Source organism: Bicyclus anynana, chromosome 21 (genome assembly GCF_947172395.1).
Source record: "Bicyclus anynana chromosome 21, ilBicAnyn1.1, whole genome shotgun sequence".
Taxonomy (NCBI): domain Eukaryota; kingdom Metazoa; phylum Arthropoda; class Insecta; order Lepidoptera; family Nymphalidae; genus Bicyclus; species Bicyclus anynana.
In genome coordinates, this window is record NC_069103.1 from 13560349 (window position 1) to 13585495 (window position 25147).

Sequence of the window (25147 nt, forward strand, 5' to 3'; positions counted from 1 at the left end):
CAAATAGGCTCGCGTTTGACCATGATCTAAGTGTAGATACAGTCTAAGATGGAACACGCTTGCCTAGAAGGTATCTATTCACTCTTGTTTTTAAGATGTTGATAAGTTATATGATTTATGCATTTTCTCCTAGGCCCTTGTATTTATTGACTGATTAGAAATTAATAGATTGAGAAAGAAAACAATAAGTAACTTAGGTTAATTTAAAAACTATACAAATTTATGCCTACAAGGAATGGTGATGGCAAGAATACTGGCTGCAATTCCGCGTTGGACAATGGACAGCCAGACTGATCCTTTGTTTACCTCATAGATTATATTTTAACCATGGTAATCTATACTCTATTATGTATACTTTTTGCATTCTCTTTTCAAATAAAACACTTCCAGATAGTTGAAATATGTAAACCACATGCATACAGCGCTGTTTATCAACCTACCGCGTGATGTATCGGCGCGTACGTATCTGATAACACTAGATTACATTATTTCTGCGAGTAAGGTAACTTAAATCCACCATTTATTCCCAAGTTGTCCGCATAAATCATAATAAAGCCGTGTCCACACGCGGACAATGGTGCGTTATGCGTCGGATACACTCGTAACGGGTGACGTATCAATTTCTTTGGGAGAGCCTTATCGGACGGATCTGGCGTCGCCTTTTTTTGGTTTTTATTTATTACCGCGGCCAAGTTATGTTTGTAAGCGATTTACAAATCGACCACCGAGGCGAGGTGAAAGCTCGGAGGGTTTTCGAGAAGCTCGCCAAACTACTCGGAATAATGGAGGCTGGTGTTTTGGGAAACCTTTGTTGTGAACGGGAGATGTAGGTGTCTTCGAGATCTTGATGCGTGTTCAAATGTTGTTGAACTTACGGTACAAAGAACGGTTGTGTTCGGGAATATTTTATTGATCGAGTTAAGAAAGATCTTCGATTAATATAAGCCTCTCTGTTTTATGATAAATTAGTAAATATCTATAAGTCACATAGTCTTTATTTTTTTACTTGAAAGGAGTGAATCAAGGTAAAAAATACTAATTTTAGTCGATACAGCCACCAGCTAGTAGTAAATTATAATAAAGTTGATACTTGTCGCTTTATATAACAGTATTTCTAATATTTTTATCCGTTTGTGTTATTTAGAGGAACACAGTCACGTCTCCGAAACCAGCCCGGGCCGGGTATCGACCGGGGACTGGGAACTGGTTAATAATTTATTTACACACACGCTACCTGCGGTTGGTACCAGAACAACATGAAATACAGAAGGTCTCGCGGGGGCCTTCCCTCCGACTTGCACGGCAAAAACCAATGTCATTAGATACGTGCGTGGTGCCCATGTCGCCCTTGTACCGCGGTATTATTTTAGCCTTTTTATCACACGAGACAAGATAAGAGATACCTTTCTTTCTTTATCTTTTTTTGAAAAAAGTCAATGAAAAAAATATCATCAAATTACACAGTGCAAATCAGCCTAATTTTCAAGTAGACCTGTCAGATTAAAAGTCTTCAGAAATTTTGTACTTTTAAAACTTGACGTTCCAAAAGTGCTTCTTAACTAAGCCTACTTGAAATCTGAGAGATTTTGGATTTTGAATTCTGTAGCAATAAATTCTTCTACTTTCAAAATAAACTTTCAAGTTGATTTAAACTTGACTAACGTTTACAGGTTTTTAAAAAACAATTCGATTCGCAATCTACATTAGGTAACACCGAATTAGTAATTTATTCGTTAAACTGTTTAAAACAAAACCGTCCTATTCTAAAATACGCTAAAAAGTCTACCTGAAAAGCAATTTAGTTGAATTCCCATACAAAGCGGGCCCCGAATTGAATTAGTATAACGTACGGCTTTAGCAAATTCGATTTGTCTCATTGAGTTGTTTTGTTGCAGCATCCCTACCCTTCGGAAGACCAGAAGAAACAGTTGGCACAAGACACAGGGTTAACGATACTACAAGTAAATAATTGGTAAGTTTTTTTATGATATTTTTGACATAATTATATACTTCCTCCCTATAGGAGACTAGTCGACGTCCCGCGGTTTCATCTACGTAACTCCCGTATCGTTAGAAAATGGGGATAAAATATAGCCTATGCCAATCCACAAATAAGGAGTCTTTCTAATGGTAAAAGAATTTTCAAAGTCCAGTGAAGACAACACCACACATTTCATTATAATATTAGTATAGATTGGATATGGAGCTTAGAGGCAAGGGAATGTACAATCACTTGATCACTCCGGTCTGTGAATTTTATTTTACTGAAAATTTCTTAAAAAACATAATAATAATACATTACCGCTTGACTCTGGACTCTAATTCAGGACCTCGTGAACGACAGCTACATATGCTAACCACTGCACCAAAGAGGCAGTTATCAACCAATTAGTTAGCAATTAATATATAGTTTTTTATTTATAGTGTTTTTTATTCGTACATAGTATATTTATGTGAATCGTAAGGTGCGTGGTACGTGGCGGTGCGAATAGTCGCCGTTATTAAAACCTCGGCTCTCGCCAACGCAGCGCATTACCGTCAGATGTCGCTGTAACCTGACTCGGATCTTCCTTTAGCGACACGTAAAGACCCGTCACACTGACGACGTTCCCGTCCATTTTTTATAACCGACTTCAAAAAAAGAAGGTTTTCCATTCGACGCATATGTTTCTTCTTTTTAATGTTTGTTACTTACAAATTTCGTCATTTACTAACCAATTTTTTAACGTTTGAAAGAGTATACTTCCAGATTGGTCCAATTTCATTTTCATGAAAATCGGTTAAGTATTTTTTTGTTAAAACAAAATAACTGAAATACATCTTCGAAGTTGATTCCATTTTTTTATATTATAATGATTTTTAAGCGCAACAGTTCATCATCATCAGTATATTTGATCCTTTCATCATCATCATATATGCTTTCTCACTGATCATTACCAAATGGCAGCATCAGACCACCAATTTGCATTGGGGCAGCTTAGTGTTTTTAAGCTCTAAGCTCAATCTTCTGCAAGCAGAGTGGCCTGCTCTGCAGTGGGTCATTAGAATATTTATAAACAGTTTATCTTGCTGAAAAACTGAAATAGCATTTATGCTTGGTAGCTAGAAAAAATCGGCTTTCAAAGTTTTTAGTCTAATATATGGGTATACATAATACAAGGGAATTTACACCCTTTCTTTCTTTTTATTAGAGAGCTCAATAAAAATGATATGGTAGTAAAAACTATTACAAATAGATAATCATGAATTAAACAACGAATTTAAATTACAATGCAAGTGATGTAATAACACCCACAATTCGCTTTAATATATTCTGTACTACATATTTCTAGGTATGCTACGTTGCCATACCTTTCAAATGCTTATAATATTAAAACTGTAGTACAAACGTAGCCTGTGTGAAGAGTACTTACCGCAGTCACTCTAAAGTTAGGTACGTATGGAAATATCATGATTATCTTACGCGGAATGACATAAAATATCGCACTTTACTGCCGCTGCCCAGAGTCTAGCAATAAATGCGTATATTAATGAGGATTCCTGTAGAATAAATACTAGAATATACTAGAAAAATACGACCTCGGGGATTTGCAATTCCCCGTACAGGCTGGCTTATTCCAAATTTATTTTTAATCTGCTATAAAATATATGAATAAGAATAAAATATATTAAGTTTAATGAAGAATATTACTCGACCGGTACAAAGGTGCAAATACTTTACATAACTTCACAGGTATAACATCTTATAGTAAATGTAGCTCTTTTACTCATATATAGCTGACTAGCTGATGCCGCGCGGTTTTACCCGCGTGGTTCCCGTTCCCGTGGGAAAACAGGGATAATATATAGCCTATAGCCTTCCTCGATTAATGGGCTATCTAACACAGAAATAATTTTTCAAATTGGACCAGTAGTTCCTAAGATTATCGCGTTCAATCAAACAAACGAACTCTTTAGCTTTATAATATTAGTATAGATTGTTTACTTGCGTATTAACGGTTCGAGGATTCGTAGTCTGGGGCTTTAGCCATGTAGCACATCGATTCTCTTTCCACAAACACTAACGCTTGGAAAACTAAGAAAATGTATGTGAATGTCAGATCAGATCGATAAATTGATCACGTGACCTGTCTATAGCAAATTTCATTTCCATACGTTTTTTTAATTTTCGAAGCGTTAGCGTTTGTAGAAAGAGAATGGACCTGCCACATGGTTATTACGGTTTTGTTTTCAAAAATTTTACAGTAACAGAAAGTAAGTAGGTATATGCGTATTTTCAACTTACAAATGTATAATGATAATATTATAATAACTAGTGTTTGTTTGTTCTTACATTACTTGAAGAATTTGGATGAGTTTAAGCACACACACAATTTGTATGATAGACGCACACGTAGAGCTATTTTTCTCCCGATCTTCTTGTGTATCTGTTTAATCTAAGCTCCGAAACTTCTTAACGGATCGTCGAGCTACTTTTCACAGGTAAATTCTTGAATATTTTTCTACAACATTTAAATTAAAACTAAAGTCCGCCAACCTTCCTCTATCTTGAACAAGCATCCTTATTAAAAACAACGGATTCCTAAAATGGTACACACACCCAAGAGTAGGCACTACCTACTTGCGACACAAACTGTTGTGTGCCAAATATGTCCACAGCTATCAAAGTAGGCTCGCCAGTGCCATCTTATGATTGCAATAAAGGTGATTCAAATCGACATGTACACGTGCAATTTGTTAATACCTACGTGTTTGTGCCATGCGCGGGCGGCGACCGGGCCCAATAAAATGTCGGACAAATTGCCCATCGACCGTGTGCCCAGATATGGCCGGGCCCTTTTTGTTTTGCAATCCGATTTATTTATTATTTAAATGCGAAATATACGTGTGTGTGGGTTTCTTGGCTTTTTAGAAATAGTTTTTTTGTCGCCGCATTCAAATATGCTGATTCAAATAGTTCGAAATTTCTTTGACTTACCTATTCCCCAGTTTTTGATAAGTGTCGAACTAGGCTTAAATGGTTATAGTTATCATCACCTGTTATAAATAGCACCTACGCGATACTTTTCGAGTACCTATTACTTCGCAGGTCATCGCTTACCTACTCCTACTTTGTTAATATCTTGCTCTAGGCTTAGGGTTAGAATCATGCCTGATGAAAAGCAATAATGGGACGCGTTTGCGTTTGCTTAGAAAATAGCTTTTACAGGTTAATCTGAGGCAAAGATGTTAAACTTCCTGTACTTTTAATGGAACACAATAAAATCTTTGTTAAATCATTATTATTTCGTAACATCAGAATACTAAGCTGTTAGTGATGAATAGCAAGTCTGAGGTATTAGCCACTAGTCTAATTCAGGTTCTATATTATAGTAATATCCCAAAGGTTGTGTACGGCTAAACCGGCCTCGGTCAGCTATTGACGGGCACAATGCTCTAAGCTCTAAGGCCGGGCTAGACGCGGGGCAGATTAGCGGCCTTACGGGCATTACGCTTGATTAGTGGCCAATAGATTGTAAGTGAGGATAACCGGCTCATTATAATAAGCCGTGCGGTCGTATGTGATTAACTGTTATGTTCTGTCTCATATAAAATTATCGTACTATGATATAAAACCCTTAATTGCTTAATGCGGCGATCCTAGATGTGCCAGTTCTGGCAATTCTCCCATTACTCGTTTTATAATGTAATAATATCTATTTATTGTTTTATATTTTACATCTCTAGGTTTATATTAAATTATAAAATTAGTAAATATAACAATGGATACGCGATAGTGTATCGCCAAATTCGAACGAATACCAGCCACTTCAAGAATATATTTACACGAACAATAATTATGGGTCACTTTTGGCTCCTTAACAACTCACCCTCATAAACACATGAAAAGTTAATATTATGTTACTTATCTACAAACGCGTTGAGAAACGCGAGGGAAATCGGGTTTACGAATACATCGAGCAGTCAAAATGATACTTCAAAATTAAGATTGTTTTGCCAAGCTTTTAAAACTTGTCCTTGCAGACTTGAACTAAATATTTAAGTACTTACTTGTTCTGGTACAGTAAAGATGGTTTTTGAAAGTGGTTTATAGAAAAACCTATTCTATTCAACCTAAAAATTAGTAAATATTTTAAATCAAGAGTGTGGGAGACGTACCAATTTTGAGAAAATATTAACAGGTTAGCACGTATCTCATTTCTATATTCATCAGACACTTGCGCCATTTTCCAAACAAAAAGAGCGAAACAAAAACGGAAAATAGGAAGTGAAATTTAGGAAGGAAACTCCCTGGAGGTATGAATGAAAAATAAAATTTGAAATTCAAATCCGGGACGCCTTATCAATTACATGTACCAGGAGCGCAACAATACGAGATGGCTGTTACCATTCTTCGAATTTGCATCTTCATACAATACCAATTAGGGGCGCGTTCGTTAATTCGATAGGGTCCCATGGGCGGTTTGGATTCTGTGGAACCTTGTGTTTGGGCGTTGCTTTAATAGCGTTTGGGCATTTGCATTAGTGATGTCTTTTTGTTTTGCCATTGATAGCAGTTTCAATAATACACTATTAAATCTTGTGGCGCGCCCAGATAGATATCTGTTCGTTAATATTGTAGAAATTGGTAGTAGAGGGCTGAAGACCTTACGACGTAGACGTCCGTAGGCTGATAATTAAATAACATTTATTAGTTATACATATAGAGAACACCAGTAACTCAGTTCGCGTGAAATTCCGTTTGTCACAAGTCTCGAGGTAACCATGGATATTGGATATATCATATCTTTTCCTGGATAAAAAATTAGGTTGCGAAGGACTAACAAACATACACTAAAACCTTAGCTTTTATCATAATATTAGAATCGATAAAGTAGAAACGAAAGAAAGTATTATTTATACAATAATTTTACACACGAAATGTTTATTCCAATTTACCCAACGTAGAATTTCAGGTTCAGGCAGAATTATTCAATTATTATGTTTTAAAAAAAATATTTGAAATATTTCCCAAATGTTGACGATCGCTGTGTAACTAATGGTTGAAAAGATTAACGTCTGGTCAGGAAGAGATTGGTGTTTCAAATATTTACATTAAGCATTCTCTCGAGATGCCTGAGCGCTATCAAAAGGGGTTTAGCACCTGTTTACACAGAGGGCTAACCCTTCGCTACCGGGGCATTATGAGTTTATGGCACTTGATTTACTGGAGTATACTTATATTGTTTTAACATAGAACATAAACGTTTAATGCACGATTACTGGTTTCTGTCATTTAACTTTTATAAGAATAAGTAATTATTAATTGAACTATAAAAATATATGCGTTCACAAATAAACTCAGTGATAAAGTTAATGTTTATCTTTCCCTATTTAGATATGCGATGTTTAGAATATATTAAACATTTCATAGTAAAAAAAAAAAACAACGATGTATTAGTCAAACGCTTCTAAGAAAAACCTAGGCTTACAAAGTTACAGCGCATTCTTCACCCACATGTCTCGACTGACGTATAGAGGCGTCAAAACTGACGTGTCGAGGTGAGAGGTCGCCGGCTTTGTCTATCTTTATACCGCCGCGCGCTCATGAGAGCCTGGTACCGGCTCGACATAATTACTAGGTGTAATTTACGCGTGTAATTAATTTCTTACACTCGTCAAATAAAAATGACAGGGAACGTTTGTTAAGGTTACATTTTGACTAGTACATAATGATTTTTTGTGCTACATACATTTATATTGTATCGATGATGATGTGTAATTAAAATTTAATTAATGATCATTTGTATAAATTTAGTTAATTGTGAAATAAATGAAGTAAATAGATTGACATAAATAGAGCAGATGTAAGAACGTCTCCAAGTCTTTGTCTATTACTAAATAACATTGCAATGGCATTTACCTTTTATTTAATAGTTCGTTTTGCGATAAAATAAACACATATCTCAACAGCTAAGTGGCAACCCTTACTTTTGACACGAGGCACGCAATAAACCGTCGTTGAGTCGGCAATTACTGCACCTGTGACGAAATGAAATACCAGGGCGGCATAGTAACGAACGGTCAGGCCTCCCCGGTGTTTCTGCCCGCCTGGTAATTTTACGTGGCGCTTTGTCACCCGTGTACGCCTAGTATTCGGAAAATAGATGTCACGCTACTTCGTTTTCATTGTTGACGACGTTTTTCCAACTACGCAATAACTTTCTTCTTTGTTTATTTTTTGTTGTATTTTGTAAATTGCGTTTAAGTAAACATGAGAGATTCCAAGAGAACTCAAGTATTTTCTGAGTATTTTTTGAAGGACTACTTTTAGGTTTTTTTTTATCAATTAAGTTTATTTATTTTTTAGTCTATTACCGATCAATCTTCTTCGTAATTCATTAACCACCTATTCAACATTGACAAAGAGCAATGATTTCATTGTTTGTTTGCATTTAAAAGGCTCAAAAACTACTAGATTGATTTGAAGAATTCTTTCGCTAATGGAAAGCAACATTTTCAAGGAGTAACATAGACTATATTTTATTCCCACGGGAACGCGATCAAAGCGGGTAAAACCTCAATTGTCTGTTACTAAGATGTTATTACGAGTACTTACTAGTAACCAACGATATTATATACTATAGATATGTTACGTGCCTTCAAAATAACCGCAAAGAGTGATCTGAATTCAGCTAGTCCACTGAGCGCACATATGCACAACTTTGTGTACATATTTATGTATAATTAGTTTTTACACATCCTAAACACACAACTCGACATTGTAAGACAATATACAAGTAATACCTTTTATATATATATAATTGTTTAAATAACTTACGATGCGACTCAATGAAATTAAGACAATTAGCCGCTTTTGTTCGCCTCAGTTTTGACGCGCTAGTGACTATCCACAGTATAAAATATTTGCTAGTAACCTAGTAGTATATTAAACCACAAAAGCTTACCAACAGTGTGGTTAAACGTAAAAGGTTTGCAGTAAAACATTGTATCCGCAGTAAAATGATCTCGCCGATCCCCCAAGGCTCGCAGGCGTTGAAAACTCTCGCAAATTGTCCATCAAAACAATCTTTGCGGGCCCGAGTTTACGAGCCCTGCATAAAACAGCTCGAGAACAACCGGTTTAATACCCCTGGATTTTTGTAAACTCCGGCCGTTTGATAAAATCTTTTTCTTTAAAAGTGGGGATTATTTTTCTTTTAACGGAAAATCAAGGTTTCCTTATTCTTATAATTAATAGGTTAGCGATTTAGCGTTCCGGTACGATGCCGTGTAGAAACCGAAAGGAGTGTGGATTTTTTATCCTCCTCCTAACAAGTTAGCCCGCTTCCATCTTAGATTGCATCATCACTTACTATCAGGTGAGATTGTAGTCAAGGACTAACTTGTAAAGAATAAAAAAAAATGTTTATAAAATTAAAATCTCTTATATACTGACTGTAAGTATCATACAAACAGCCAAAATACTGCGTTTTTTTAAATTTCAATTTCGTTCTGATTGTAATTTTAAGTTAGTCTTTCACCAAAGATTCTATCGGGAAGCGCTTAAATGCTATTTCATTATTATCATAATCACCATCATCATTAACCCATTTTCGGCTCACTGTTGAGCTCGAGTCTCCTCTCTCGAGAGAGGTTAGATCACCACGCTGGCCCAATGCGGATTGGCAGACTTCACATACGTAGTCACGATGTTTTTCCTTCACCGTTTGAGACGTGTGGTATTTAATTTCTTAAAATGCACTTATCTGAAATGTTGGAGGTGCATGCCCCGGACCGGATTTAAATCTTCGCCCTCCGAATCGAAGGCAGAGGTCATATCCACCGGGCTATCACTGCTCTCTATTTGCTTATTATCTCATTTGCTTCCTAATATATTAGAACAAAAAATAACACTTGTTAACTTAAACAACGTCAATGAGTCTCATGTGCCTCACAAGCAATACGCTAAAGATTCAATCCGGTGGAAGAACGTTGTAGAGAATCAATATTCCATCCCATCGGCACAGATAAAGACAATTCCTTAAAGCTAAACGGCGTCAGATCGTCAATCGGCGGATCCGTAACGGCGTATAACGGCAACGGCTCATTCGCTGCCGACTGCCGATACGCATCTGCTGAAAATTCCGCTTAGATTACGGCGGGGAATGGTTGTTTTATCAGCACCAAGGCTATGAGGGCACGGGACATACAGAGCGATAATGTAGAAAAACTGCTGCGGTTTTACTGATCTATTGCTTTGATTGTGTTAAAGAAAAACGATGATAAGAAAAAACTAAAAGAAGGCCTATAAAATATTAAGTATTAATTAAGTATGGAACAGAAAAGTTAAGAATACAACTTGAGTGATAAAATTGGTAAAGGTGACAACAACTCACAAAGGTCTAGGAGAAAACCAGGAAGACCATCATTTGGTAGATACATAAAAGGGTAGGATATTAAATTACAGAATAAACACTGGCAAACAATGAATGATTTTATTAAATAGTAATAAAAGTTAAATAACTATTGATCTAAACAGCTTAATTTCCAATATTTATTTGCAAATAAAAATTTACAACATATTAAAAAGAAAAAATATTTGATAAAATTATTCAAAATTTAAAAAGGAAAAGATTGCGGAGCAAAGCTAAATAAACTACTCGTTGTTCGTATAAAATAATAATTACGTAATTGCAGCTTGTAATACCGCCCCCATTCTGAAAAACGTCAGCGGGCGCGTGCACAAAACCGCCCTGTGTGTTTCCAACCGCAGTAAAGGAAAACCCTCACGACACCGTCACCTAAGGTGCAGTAAACGGGGAGTAAAATGCGAAATAGTGTGTTTTCTTTTACGGTATGGAGATCGGGGTGTGATTGCTGTTTCGCCGCGGAATGGATTTCAATGGCCTCCCATGAATACTTGTATTATGGATACGTAAGGGCTTTGAATGGGGGAGGTGGATTGTTTTAAAAAGTACCCGTTTTTAGAATCTAAAGTATTGTTTCCTGACAAATTTGATTTATGGAAATACTTTTTAAAAATTTATTTATCCATCAAGTATTTCTAAAAGAAGATTTTACTCAGAAGAACTGCCAAAAATCTCAGTAGTAGATCATTTAGTAAACATAATTCTGTGTGTGTGTGGTTTGACGACTAATCCGTTGAACTTTAATGAATATCGATACAGAGGTAAACAAAGAGGAGGCCAAGAACTTAGATAAAATAATATAACATACCTAGTTACCTTTTTAAGAAAGTGAAATAAGGTTATTTGAGGTATGAGCCATATGTGCTGTAAATTTAGCGGCAACCAAGAACCAGAGCTATAGACAACTGCATAAGTATGGTGGTAGTAAATACTTTCCTAGCTAGTTATATTTGGTCATCTTACAATGTGTGCTTTGATTTTTATTAATAATATAATATAATGAATTAATCAATGAATCAAAATAGCTTTTAAAAGTATGGCTTTGAATCTTTATAAGAATTTAACGAATAGTCAAAAGCTTACATAAAGAGCTTTTAAAATTAGACTTCGTTTATGTTTTATCTGGCCATTTAACAATGTTTCAATTTGCACTTTGATTGCTCCTAAAGCGACCGTAACCGTAAACCGTGTCACACAGTTTAAGGACGCAATAAAACGGTGAAGTCAAATTTTCGGCCTCTCATTCACGAGGACATCCAAAATATCCCGCAAAACCTTCTTACATTGACGATACCCGCGCCGGGGAGGCTAAGAGCCTTTAAGGGACTCCCCGACTTATCTTCGGCTCCCCGATCGTAAAATAAAGGTTTACTAGCCCGTAAAGAAAATTAAAATGAATTATTTTGACGAGTGCAAGGGGGGAAGGTGAATTGTTATGGTGCCATAATGGGTAATTGTTTTTCTTGTTTAATTCGGTGCCTTGTTTTCGTCGTAATTACGGTCTAACCTGTTGTTGCTGTATTTCGTACGTAATATTGTATTAGCGTTTATTTGTATAGTGGAATGATGTTCGGGAATTGGTTTTTTGGGGGTCTTAATTCGTTTTTACTGACTCCGTAATGGCCCTATTGATTTTAATGCTGTTGTAATCTTAATTTATGGTTTAGTTAGCTCGATTTTTTCGTTTGGTAGCTTGTACAAATAAAGTGCATTTAGAATCTGAAACAGTAGAGTTGTGATTAAAATTTAGTCAAAATCGTATACAAACAAATTTTCGTTTGAAACCAATTTTTGAACAAAAATTCGGGTACACAACATATATAAATTGTAGTTTGAAGATTCGAAGTAACGTAAAAATAGTCCTTTCTAATAATAGGGTTATTTTCAATAGATACTTGCACTTTTCCCCAAACTAAATACCAGAGTTTTCTCTATCTTGAAATTTTCTCGAGACGGCGCGCCCCTTCGTTATTTTTCGTCTTGTAAATATTAATTATAATTAAAAGGGCTTTTCCGAGAGTAAATAAATTATCATGAGGCACTTTTTCATTGTGTATTTTAATTAAATTTTTCCTTTCTTTGTTTGCAGGTAAGTGGCTTTCGCTGTTTTGTGCCTCTTCGGTAATTTGGCCGTAAGTAGTTTTGTTGAAGACGCCATTTTTTAAAAACTGTAAGTTTGTCTATGCTATTGCTCATGGATCAAAACCATGGATTAACTTCTTTATAATCTGTGGTTGAAACTTTTAGTGACATATTATAGTATTTAATAGTAAATGGAGGTCTGTCATTATTCTTCTTTCGGCGTGCATACATAGCATGCATTTAGGCTGTCAAATAATTTTTTCTACCATCATCTGGGAAGAAAATGTTACGAGGAAAGATATATTAGCTGGCGTTTGCTTGATTTGGCTGATACGCTGCCGCGTATAGGATGAGTTAAGTTTCCCCCCGAAAGTTATGTTGAGTAAGGAAACCAATGCGTGACGCTTTTATGCAATGTTTTTTTAGCCTAAGATAAGATGGCTTATCCTACGCCAGCTCTGCCAAATAACTAGGTTTCAATTTAAATCTACCTAAGTAGTGATATCTAGTCCATAATATTCCCAAAAATATTGTCAAATTGTAGAAGAACGAACCAAAAGAATGTCTATTAGTATGACATATCAGAAAACAAAGCTTTCACGTCAAAAATTTCGGCAAAGCTTTCTCGAAGCTCCAAATTAAGCTCGTATCTCTTTATTATGCCAACACACAGAAAAAGCAATATTCTTATCAACTTCGCCGTGGGTCATTAAAAATCTTTTCAATAGCCCGAAATAAATATGGCGGCGGTAATTTTCGTGGAAAACAACGAAAAAAAGACACAAAAAATGCCCGCCCAAACGTGGTGCAAACAAAAACACAAAGGCTTTGACGATCGTCGAGCCCTTTCAGTCTTTCCGCGACGCTGGTGCGGCAGAACGACGGCTTCTGTGGTGTGACCACACGACCTGATTACTTCGGGAATGTCCCACTTTTGGACGAAAAGTAACCGTTGAAAATTTTTTTTCTTACAGCTTATGAGATACTAATGTTAGTCACATAAGAAAAATCGAAACATGTGAGAAACAACAGATTTTTAACAAAGTAGAGTATAATTCGACACAGTCTTTGTAAAAAAGTAAAAGCATTGTAGAAATTGAAAATACAAAAAAAACATTTACTATAAATGGAGCATTATTAGTAACTTATTAGTTTAGTTTAATAAAGAAATCGATAAAATACAGAGTAACATCGCAAATGAAAGTAATCGACGCCATCATAAAAAAAATTAAACGCTTAGCGGATTACAATTAAAATAAGGTTCATAGTGCTAATCATTTAAGTTAATTTAAAGCTGTTATTTTTCATACCACCCATTTTCTAATTCCTAGTATAATTGTAATTAGTCTACTACACTCAGTTTTTCGTACTTCTTAGTGTCTTACTTTGAGCCGAAAGAGCTTGGTCACACGAAGCATAGCGTCATTTTTCACCGTTCCTCCATTTATTTTATCTGTGCACCACACTCAGCCCCGGACGATAGGGCTCTGTTTCGAATTTCGAACGAACATCAGCTGTTGAGACGCCGAGATTTATTGCCACCCATTCAACTAGAATACAACTTCGATTTGAATTTTTTTCCGCGCTCCTTCGAATTTGGAACGTATTTAAATGTCAGTTCAAAGCATAGAGTGTTTATGGGATTATACTTTTTTTAATGACTTAGCATCAGCGTCTTGTTAATTTGTTTGTTAAGTTTTTTTATAACCATTTGGTGATCACAACACTTACAATTACAGTTATGTAGTTATTTTTTCTTATTTTCTATGTTATTATCACTCCGAATACGAATTTATATACTAGCAGACACTAGCAGACAGATAAAATATAGCTTAGAGCACACTGGGATAGTGTAGCTTTCAAACAGTAAAAGAATGATGATGGTTCACCTAGTAGGGGGTCAACCAACACTGCCCTTTCCGATGTGGGGTCGCCTTTCCAGAACCTTGGCATCCCAACGACCATCGGATCTTCGAACTAAGTTGCCTGCTTGTTGCAACTTCAGCTTTGCGACATTTGAGCTCTGACTTTGGTTCTTAAGCGGATGCTCATTTCTGATTGGAAACAAATAATTATAATTATTAAAAAATAATAATAAATATGTTTTGTTTATTGTAAGTAAACATGTTTCCAGCTATTTTACATGAGGTTTGAAAACAATTTGAGCTCACAGACTGCTGTGCCAATACAAACAGAGAAAAGCGGCTTCCGAGTCGCTCGGGGCGTACCGCTAGTGATTGACGAATGACTTATCGAAATATGTATTCTGAAAATCTATACTAATATTAAAAAGCGGAAGAGTTTGTTTGTTTAGTTGACGCGCTAATCTCAGGAACTACTAGGCTGATTTAAAATTATTTCAGTGTTAGATAGCCTATTTATCGAGAAAGGCTAAGGGCTATATATTATCCTCGTATTCCTACGGCAACGGGAACCATGCGAGTGAAACCGCGCGGCGTCAGCTAGTAATATTTATTTTAGTACCTATAATGTTCATGAATCATAAATTATTTATTGCCAGAATGTGGTCATATACAGATATTTTACATTTCAATGTTCATACACAATCTGCCTTATAGGCGTGCAAGCCGAGTATATTATAATATTTTTTATTTAACATTTATATTGTATCTACTTTTTTAAATCATGTTTTAATTTAACGAAGTATTTTCTAACGTCTGCGATGGTTTATCTAACTACTATTTACCTATTATTCGCGCACTAACTTTGGAGCTAAAACCAAAACCCGAAACCTTCATGGTTAAAACAATGCTTGATAACCGTACCAATTTATGACTATGTTTACACGTCGTATAAAATTGCTTTTGTTCTTAAAGGATTTTAACTTATCGATATTAAACATACTCGTGAATGATTTGATAGTAACAGCACTATAGCCACCGGCAGAGGGATGTTCCGGCAATAGATAACAATGGGGACGTTCACTAGTGTTGTATATAATCTGTAGATAGTGAAGTGCTTTTGTTCATTCAATGAAAACCTTATTCTATTTAAAGAGCAATATTTTTTTTTAAATTTTATAGGCTTTTTCTTTTTCTTCAGTGAGTAGAGCAGTCACTGACATTTCTTTTCAAATGTGCTTCTATTGTAGAATTTAGTTATCTTAATAGCTCACTGTTATTTTACTTTATTTAACTAGACTATTTTAATAGCTCACTGTTAAGCACTTTCCTTTTCTTTCCAATTGAGAGGTTAATATGAAACCCTATTTTTTCCAATTAGAACCAAATAATCTAAAATTCAAAATTCGTTTATTTAGTAGTTTACAATCAATTTTGAAACGTCAAGCTCGACTATTCGTAGAGACTACCACCGAATCGGAAGTCAAGTTCTACTGAGAGGATGAGGAACTGAATAGTCCAGTCAGAATATAGTATAGATTGTTCTAACTTTTCCAGCAATCATTCGTCAACATAATTGATCAAAATTGTCACTCCGAGTGCGGAAGCGACCCCCTACAGTCGGGGGCCCGACGAGGGGTTGCCGGGGATGTAATGATGTTTGTCAAATGGAAAATGAGATAGGGAAATGTGGACGGGGCGGAATTTGCGACCTTTCGCTGACTCGGTGACGCTGCGTAGAGATCCTTAGCTTTATGTAGATTTTGCTTACATTCGAATTCTTCATTCATTTATTTTTATTAAAATTATGCAACTCATTGCCCTTGGTTATTGATATTCTTTCAAGTCGAAATTGAAACAAACAAGTCGGCCAAAAGTTATGTTAATAATTTGATATAATATGTTTTTGGTTGTGATTTATTGAAAACATATAGAATTGAAATATTTTTAAATTCTACTGTTATTTCACATCTCTTTTGTAAACGACTTATAACGACTCCATTTTATTAATATACCAAATTAAAGTGCAATTAACTTATGCTGTCCGTTGAATAGTTCGTTTTTGTACCTATAAAGTATAAAGTAAAGAAGAATTTAAAGCATTGAAAACATGGATATTTAAAAAAAAGACATAATATTTAATTCAAACAAAAATTATAGAAATCGGTTATAATTTCATTACGAAATCGAACATAATCAAATAAGATACATAACGTAAAAATTTTCAAAATCATCTGGAATAAAGAAAACAAACAACAATGCTGTATATAACTTTAAAAGATGGCTTCGTTTAGCACTAGAACTTTTTAAGTTTACCTATGTATATATTATTAATGTTTCTTGTTGTCATTGCTGGTATATAAATTAATAAATAAAATAAAACAAAATAAAATAAAACAAAGAAAAGTTGAATAACAAACATAAAAATACTTTACAGGTAAAGTAAACTTTTAGTTGTAACTTTAATCTACACGGTAATGTTACGGTATAAACATACATCTATTCCGAACAAGATAAATGTATTAGATATCAGTCAAAATGCTACCTTATAAATGGTTTATACCAATATGAATAATTAAACTTGCTAATAAGCGTTGCCCTTTTCAGTTCTGGTATGTTGACATTTAATTAAAGCGGGTGCTTCAATTATACATACCGATTTAACGTTTCGGATTAAACATTCCATGGCTGCTAATAATTCATGTTATTACTTTGTGTTAAAAATTGTTAACATTGCCTATTTATATCTATTGCCCTTTTTCGCTACTTATGTTTAGAGGTTATGACATATATTGTTTTATTTTAGGGTTCGGAACGTACAAAAACGGAACCCTTGTAATATCACTCGATCACATTTTAATGTATGTCTGTTATCTCCGAATGTACCAAACCAATCCAGTTGAAATTTGGTACACATATCAATTGGTATGAGCCAAATACAGAGATGTATCGCGAATAGGTAAAATTTGAATATAGGGGGCACTTACGGGGGGTAATTGTACTTGCCTTGCCTGTAAATTTACGTACATAGATACTATTTGTCTATGTCTGATCTGCAAAAAATTATCTGGTTGTTTTCCCAAATATTTTTCAAAGATTAGCGTAAACAGACTAGACTTATATTCAAAAATTTGGTTTTAGTGGTGGTACATCGTCTTCTCTAAATGTCTGGAAATAGCCCATCGATGAAATAACCTATATTTAATTTAATCAATCGGCCTACGGCTACCATTTCGTTCCTTCAATTGTACATAATTTTCAATGTGGTAAATTGAATTGAACGTCGTCCCTAACTCGATATTTTTTCTATTTTCGTAACAAGTTACAACTTGAATGTTATAAATGTTTTACCTGCAGATGTCTCTACATTTGAAGTGTAACCAAAACAGTTTACGCAAGTCATATTTCGTGACAGGACTAGAATGGATGATAAAAGCGGCCATAACAACTCGAGATCCGTGGTGACAAGATTCACCCTACAATTTCAGTTTATGAGATATTAGTGAGATGTCAGACAGACGTTTATGGCGTCGTAAAGCGACCTCTGCTCACTTGTTGAGTTTACGACGGTATTATGTAGACAACGTCTGAAACGCCCTTATTTTTATGGGACTAAGGTCTTATGATACCAGGGGACGAGGAGTGTTGTGGAGTTCATTTGAGTGCAGGACTATCAGAATCACTGAAGTAATGAAACACTTTGACCCGTACTTAGATAAAGTTCATGAAAAAAGATAGGTCCGCTAAAGTCGCGTAGTGAAGTGAGTGTACTTATATCGAAATTGAATATCAGTAATGAGTCATATAGAGACATGGCATAGGCTCATACATCATTAAAAGGCTTACAAGCACTGTGATTGATAGTAACATGGGCTTAATACTCGTTTGGATCCAGGACTGACCTCTGTTTCTCACATACTCAGATTACCATTTCCGTATCGCTTTGTAATTAAATGCATCCACTAATGCGTACAACCTTCTAACTTATGCACTCCTGGTACCTCTGCGCGTAACTTATGCGCTCCGGGGCGAGGTTAATAGCTAATATCGCCTAATGACCGTCGTCTCCGTGTTAATGTTCCACATGGGACGACCTACGAATGCCTCGCGCTTATGCTGGTCTGGTAATTTACGCCTGGTCTTTCTCTATCTTATTTGTCCGTCTGTACTTTGATTTGTAAGGGTAGTTATAACTTTACGATGATTTTTGTCTGTATCTATCTATAACGTTTTAGAAATTATATAATTACGTAATAGCTTGATCGATATGTCGTTCGCTCATCACTAGTGCTTTGTGCTCATCTGAACTAAATTTAAATCTATTATGAAAGAAAAAACAATATTTAATATATTTGGTAGGACTAACATTAGTTGAGTTAGTTAACATAAGCCTCTTGTTGGGCATACCAGCCAAAAAATATGAAAAATGTATGAAAACAGAAATTTTAACATGTTAAATTAGTCTAATATTTTTTGTTTTTGAATTTGAATTGAAATTAAGAACGTGTGGACATCATTAAAAGTAACTTTCAACACACGCTACAAAGTATTCCAAAATTAACTTGTGACTTTGTGTAAGGACGGACACATCACTGACTCATATGGGCAATCTCAAGGCGCAGACTCGAATAAATTAGTTTCACTTAAAAGAGTCGCAGCGCAAATAAAATCTATTAACTCCCCGCCATAAATCACTTGTAAATTATATCCTAACGGCGCCTAGCCCAAGATGGCTACCCGAAATAACACGTCAAACGGGACGTTTTTACGTTCGGAAATTTAATTGCCTATACGATTACAAAGGATTCGTTGTTTTCACAAACGCAATGATTTATTGCGAGGAATACTTTAAAAAAAACTAACTATAAACACTTGTGAAAATATTTATTTAGTTACTACCGTCTGTAGTGATTTAGGGCAGGATTCCTTTGATTTGGACGGGATTTTATTATTATTTAATCTCGGTAACTAAATGCCTTGTTAATAAATCTTAATGGTGTGCTGTAAAATATGCTGACGCGTTTAACTTTATCGCCACTTCAGTGTGCCGTAAAGTGTTATAATTTATTTATTGATCTCCATATAGAGCATTGTCTTGTTATAGAGATAGTTTATCGGCTGTTGATTAATTAATATCGTCAAATTAACATATTATTTAATTTATTGTTTGTTCTTATGGCCACATTTAAATTAATGTTATGGATAGTTGGTAAAATATTTGCATTTATAAATATTTTTATTGATAAATATGTATTACAGTCAAGACGTTCAACTCTTAGGCCGTTAGTCATAATGACAGTTAGTCGTTAGACGTTAGTCGACAATGATAATTTTATACTATAGATCGGTTACGTCCCTACAAAATCACTGCAAAAAGTGAACCGAATAATAGGCTACAAAACTGAACTTTGTGGCTCACTTAAAACGTTAACAACTTTTTAAAATTTAATTTCACAGATAACTGCTAAAAAACAAAGAAATTCCGCGACTTTATTACTGTGCTTAGAAACGACTCAACCAAAAAAAAAAGATACACGCGTTCCACGTTATCAAACTCTAGTATCTATGGTACGATGCCGATACCTGTAATTGTAATCGCAGAACAAAGAGTTGTCGCAATTTGCAATCGCAGCGGGCCAGCCCTTTTAGGGACGCGCCTGAATGGGCCGAGGCGAAGGTATTACCGTGTTTCTAGTACTGTTGTTATCGTTCCCGATTTACATACGGTACGATCTTCACTAAATATGCGATCACATCTTTGTATTTTTTTTTAAATGCTTTCATCCGTCGTACCTGTTCTTCAATTCGAAAATCGAACATCCTAATTACATATTGCACATTATGTAAAAATACTGTGTGTTTTTTTTCAATTTTTAAAAGAAGCTAAGACCGTTGATCTTGTTCAAATAAGTATTGTTAACCGACTTCAAAAAGGAGGAGGTTCTCAAGTTGACCGGTATCTTTTTACTTAATATAAACCATCCTCAAACTGGAATTTTTCGGGATGTAAAGTAGCCTATGTGTTAATCCAGAGTAAAATCTATTTCCGTTCCAAATTTCAGCCAAATCGCTTCATTAGTAGCGGCGTTAAAGAGTAACAAACATCCAAACAAACATACATACAATCAATATTTAATGTATGCAGCTATCACACACACGAATCTCCGAAGGTTTTAAACAAAATACCATCAATAATAGGTAGACAAAGAACACAGAATCATTATAAATGTAATTTTCTATGTTCCCCTGGCAATCTACGTATAATTTGCCAGATGATGGCAAATTAGGTAGTTAGCCTCACCTAGATCCTGCCGCGGATATATTACCGTAATCGACTCTATTACATTGATTACCACCTTGTAATTACCAGGCTTTTGCTATTACAGTATTAGAACGCGGGGCGTATTGTCAAATCGTGCCGTAATTGGTTTGTATTATGAGAAGTGCGATTGAGACTTTGATTTGAATGGTGCTTTATGATTGATGAACCTCTTTGACTTTTATGATGACCTAGTACTTCTTATAATTACATAAATTGTTTGCAAAGATTATTTCTGTTTTTTCAGTAAGAATTTTGATGAATTTTGTTGATTTGGAGACAGATTGAAATCTTTGAGAAGGATATAGATATTTTATCTCTGTGTCTGTTTGCCCTAATCTCGCTAATGTCTGTTATTAAACATATTATTTCAATACAGTACAGTAGGTTCAATTTCGGTTTCAGCAAATCAGAAAATTCAATATAAACCCGAATTTCTAGACGACTTGCGTAATGCACTCAATAAATTAATAAGATATTTTCCAAACTAAAGTAATATTTCCGTAATTATATTTAATTTATTTGAAATTGATCACTCTAGACACGTCCATATGACATTTTGTTAAAGTTCGACATCGCGGAGTCTTCAGATCCACCTGTCGCGTAGGCGGTAACCATTAGCACACCATTGGCTACGGCACTACCCCACTCTGATTACGGCGAATTACAGCGAATTACATCGAATTACGGCGAATTACGGCGATTACGCGGGCCATCGTCGCTCGTTGTGATTGCGAGGACAGGTGGTTTGTGTTTAACATAATAGCATGGATGTCGTCGGCCATTTTTGCGTTCTGCGGTCCTACTTGCTTTATAGTCTCGCTATTTACAAGCATTGCTTCAACTGTTCGTATGTTGCCACGTGTAGGTCTAGTAATGTTTCAGTAAGCTAAATTTTATTTTTTTTCTCTTATTCTTATATTGTTACCGTCTGTTGGTTAGAGATAATGTGTTGTACTTAAACTAAGCAATTAACTTAATTTTAAAACTGTGCAGCATTGTTTTCATCGTGCCTATTTAACAATTAATATCGTAGTTATAATTATATTGTTTTCATATATAATATTCTTAGACAGAAAAGTAAATAGACGTATACTAAATCATAGTAGCATTCCCTTCAACAGAGAATAACTTTGGCGTAGACGGTAAAGAAACGGGATAAGGCGACACGATATTTGGTGTCATACCGCATATCGTTTATTAAGATCCAACGATGGTTTGTTTGACAAATTTTAGCAAGTAACACACGTAAGCCTTTATTAAATATACTCTATACCATATTGCACAGACTCAAAACCATCACAGTGGTCTATACTCTACGGCATAGACCATAGACACAAAACCGAAACGACTACTTAACACGGTGAGCTCCGCCAGCGTGACGCGCGACACCGCAGCGACCGCAAAAACTGCGCAATTACCGAATGAGAACGAACGCGTGCGCAATCAAAAACAATTGGAGTACGCCGGGCGCAGATCCTGCGTTCGTGTCGCCGAACGGACCTGCGGCCGCAAATTGCGCCGTTTTCGTGACCAGGGCTGGCAAAACTATCGAAATCTGTATTTGCGCTTAAAAATACATTGAGAAAGCACCAATGTACCATAAAAGCAAGAACCACACACACACTACAGATCAAAAGAAATCAGCGTTTTTCTATTAAAATGGAAAGAGTACTTAAAATGTCTAGCTAAATTTTCAATTTAAAATTAATGATGATAAATAATAATGAATAATGTTGCAATTATATGGAAACAGCTTACCTATTATCTACAATTTACTAAACATAACTTAACTTAACTGTACCTACCACCTACGGTGTAAATGGTTGGTTAACCAGATTCAATGTAACCTTAAGAATATTCCAAGAATTTCAGATCTTTTCCGTACGTATTGGAAACGAAAACTAAAACGTATAAGTACATATGTAATTTATCTATAAACGAGCCATTTCACTATATTATATTTCTCTATTTCTCAAAAAAAAATAACAAAAGATTGGTTGCTCAGACATTTTTGTATTGTAAATTAACTTAATTAACTGTGTGTGTGTGTGCCAGCCCTGGATAACCGCATCGTACTGCGTTGCGGACTTTGCGCCAAATGTCAAGTGCGTAGTTTTTCCGGCGACCGCCTGCGGTCTGTCGTGATTGTTGGGACAATGTGGTCTAATTATATTTCCGATTTCTGGACCCATTCACTGGCGGGAAAGGTTACAGGTTCAAATTGGGTGCGTCACGGCATTTAACTCTTACTGTTTGTTACCAAATGTAATGATGATAATTTTAAAGAGTTATTTCTTGTGAAAAAGGGAGACATCCGTATTGCCTATTATGAGTGGTTTGTTTGTACCTCGGTGGTGTTTTTTCCGTTATGTAAAATGACTGTTTCACTCTGATGAAACAGTCATACATAGCTGAAGTGATAGCCTAGTGGATATGATATGCCTTAGATTCGGATGGCGTAGGTTCGAAGCTGGTCCGGGGCATGCACCTCCAACTTAAACGGTAAAGGAAAAACATCGTGAGGAAATCTGCATCTCTATGTGTGTGAAGTCTGCCAATCTGCATTTGGCCCGCGTGGTAGACTAAGACCTATCCCCTGTCATTCTTAGAGGTGACTCGTGCTCACCAGTGAGCCGAATATAGGTTGTTAATGATGATGATGATACATAGCTGAATTTGTTGGGTTTGAGGCATTTTTGAAATGTTTTTTTAACTCCAATTTATGATTTTGCTTATCACAAATAATGCCAAATATTCGTATACCTATAATTTGAAAATCTCTTTCCATCGTAACAAGGTAAAATTGTTCCTACTAAATAAAAGGAATTTAAACTGAGTTTAATTTTAATACAAAAAGTCGAAGTGGTTAAACAGTGACGCTTCGATCGGTCATTAAATATTTATAGCCGCTATTTGAGTTCTAGCATGGTTCTAAAACTACTTGTGAATAATTACTTATTCTAATCGATTCTATAATTGTTTGACGTAGGTACTGTTGTGAAATACCTTGGTATTTTCCTTGTTGTTTCTAGAAATTATTAAAAGTTTGTTTAGTTTAAAACAAAGAACTTCTGTTCATGTAGTTAAAGTAGTGAATACAAAAATCTAATTCATTTCATATCTTGGTTATTTTCTATCGTATTCTATGGATTGTAAATTTTTCATACTGTTGTAAAGTTTTAACAAAGACCGATACTTTAAAACCGATCCATATGAAATAAGAATTGGACCGACGACAGTTTATGCCTACCTTTAAGACTGACTGACTGTCAGTCAGCGTTAATAAGTCAGATAAGAATATAACAAGAAAAATATCAGATTTGCCGGAAAATGTTACAAAAGAAAACACGACAATTTTCTTTAATAGCCCAAGGCAACAAAATAGAGCACGTAGGTATCAGGGCATAAGAAAGATGCAGGTGTGTTACTCGCGGCACGGAATGTGCGGTAAATTTTCCGGTTGCCTTCCCAATGATTTCCTCGGAGACTGCCGGCCCAGATACCAAGGATTTCGATACGATAGCGCTCTTCAATTTCTGCTTGCCTGGTGCTTTCCCAGATTGTGACCACGCCTATTGACTCCGTGTTTAGTGACTGCACACTACCACATTAGTTCCTGCCCGTTACTGATTATTATCCATTGAGTAACATCATCATTATCGGCCTATTTTTATGGGCCCCTTACAGGGCCAGACCTCCTTCTTTTCTGAAGAGTTTATATAGAGCTTAGAGCTATTACACTGCATCAATGTAGGTTGGCTGGCTTAAGGTTTGATTCTTGAAACAGTAATATATCAGGTACTAATAGATTAACGTGCTTTCGAGGCATGGGATTACCATCTACTTTCCAAATTCGGGCTGAGAATTTTTAATGATTTGAATAGAAGAAAGACTCGGAGACTCTGTAATCATCGGACTTACTTTTTCGTTAGTCTAGTGGTTACAGATCTGTCAATAAGTTTAAGTATTTAAAGAGTCTAAAGTTGATCTTATTACGTACCTAAATTAATATAATAATCAATAATTACCATTAAAAAAAACACCATCTTATTCCTTAAGTTTTTGAGAACGGTTTTTAAAATTTTTAAAAACACAAGACGCCATTTTTCTTGAATAATATTGAAAATTACTGGTGCGACAGTTCGTGTCGTACTGACTCGAGAATGTATTACTTTTTGAATTTTGTATTTGGAGCAGCTACGACACCGTCGTGTTAAGTACGCTCCATCTGTATATTATTGATTTATCTGTGATTAGTTTATTATTTGTGGTTCAAAGTTTTCCAATAACAATTCATTGTTGCCTGCTCTATCTAATTTCACAGATAGATGGCTACGTGTTACATTTTTTCCATTTTCATCCACAAAACTATACCGTACCTTACCCGTACCCGGGGCATCGGAATAATATCCGGCGGTATTTGTAAGATTACTTCGATAGCCGGGGCACACCCAATATCGCCGATTGAT

General features: G+C 35.5%; 1 protein-coding gene across 4 annotated transcripts in view; it reads left to right on the top strand.

Annotated features, from left to right (window-relative positions):
* LOC112054591 (homeobox protein homothorax) overlaps positions 1–25147 on the top strand; it is a 430497-nt gene that overhangs the window by 336029 nt on the left and 69321 nt on the right. For all 4 annotated transcript variants that reach the window (XM_052888253.1, XM_052888254.1, XM_024094433.2 and 1 more), the window contains exon 11: positions 1896–1972. In XM_052888253.1, the coding sequence (XP_052744213.1) occupies positions 1896–1972 (77 nt within the window). The remainder of the gene's footprint in view (positions 1–1895; positions 1973–25147) is intronic.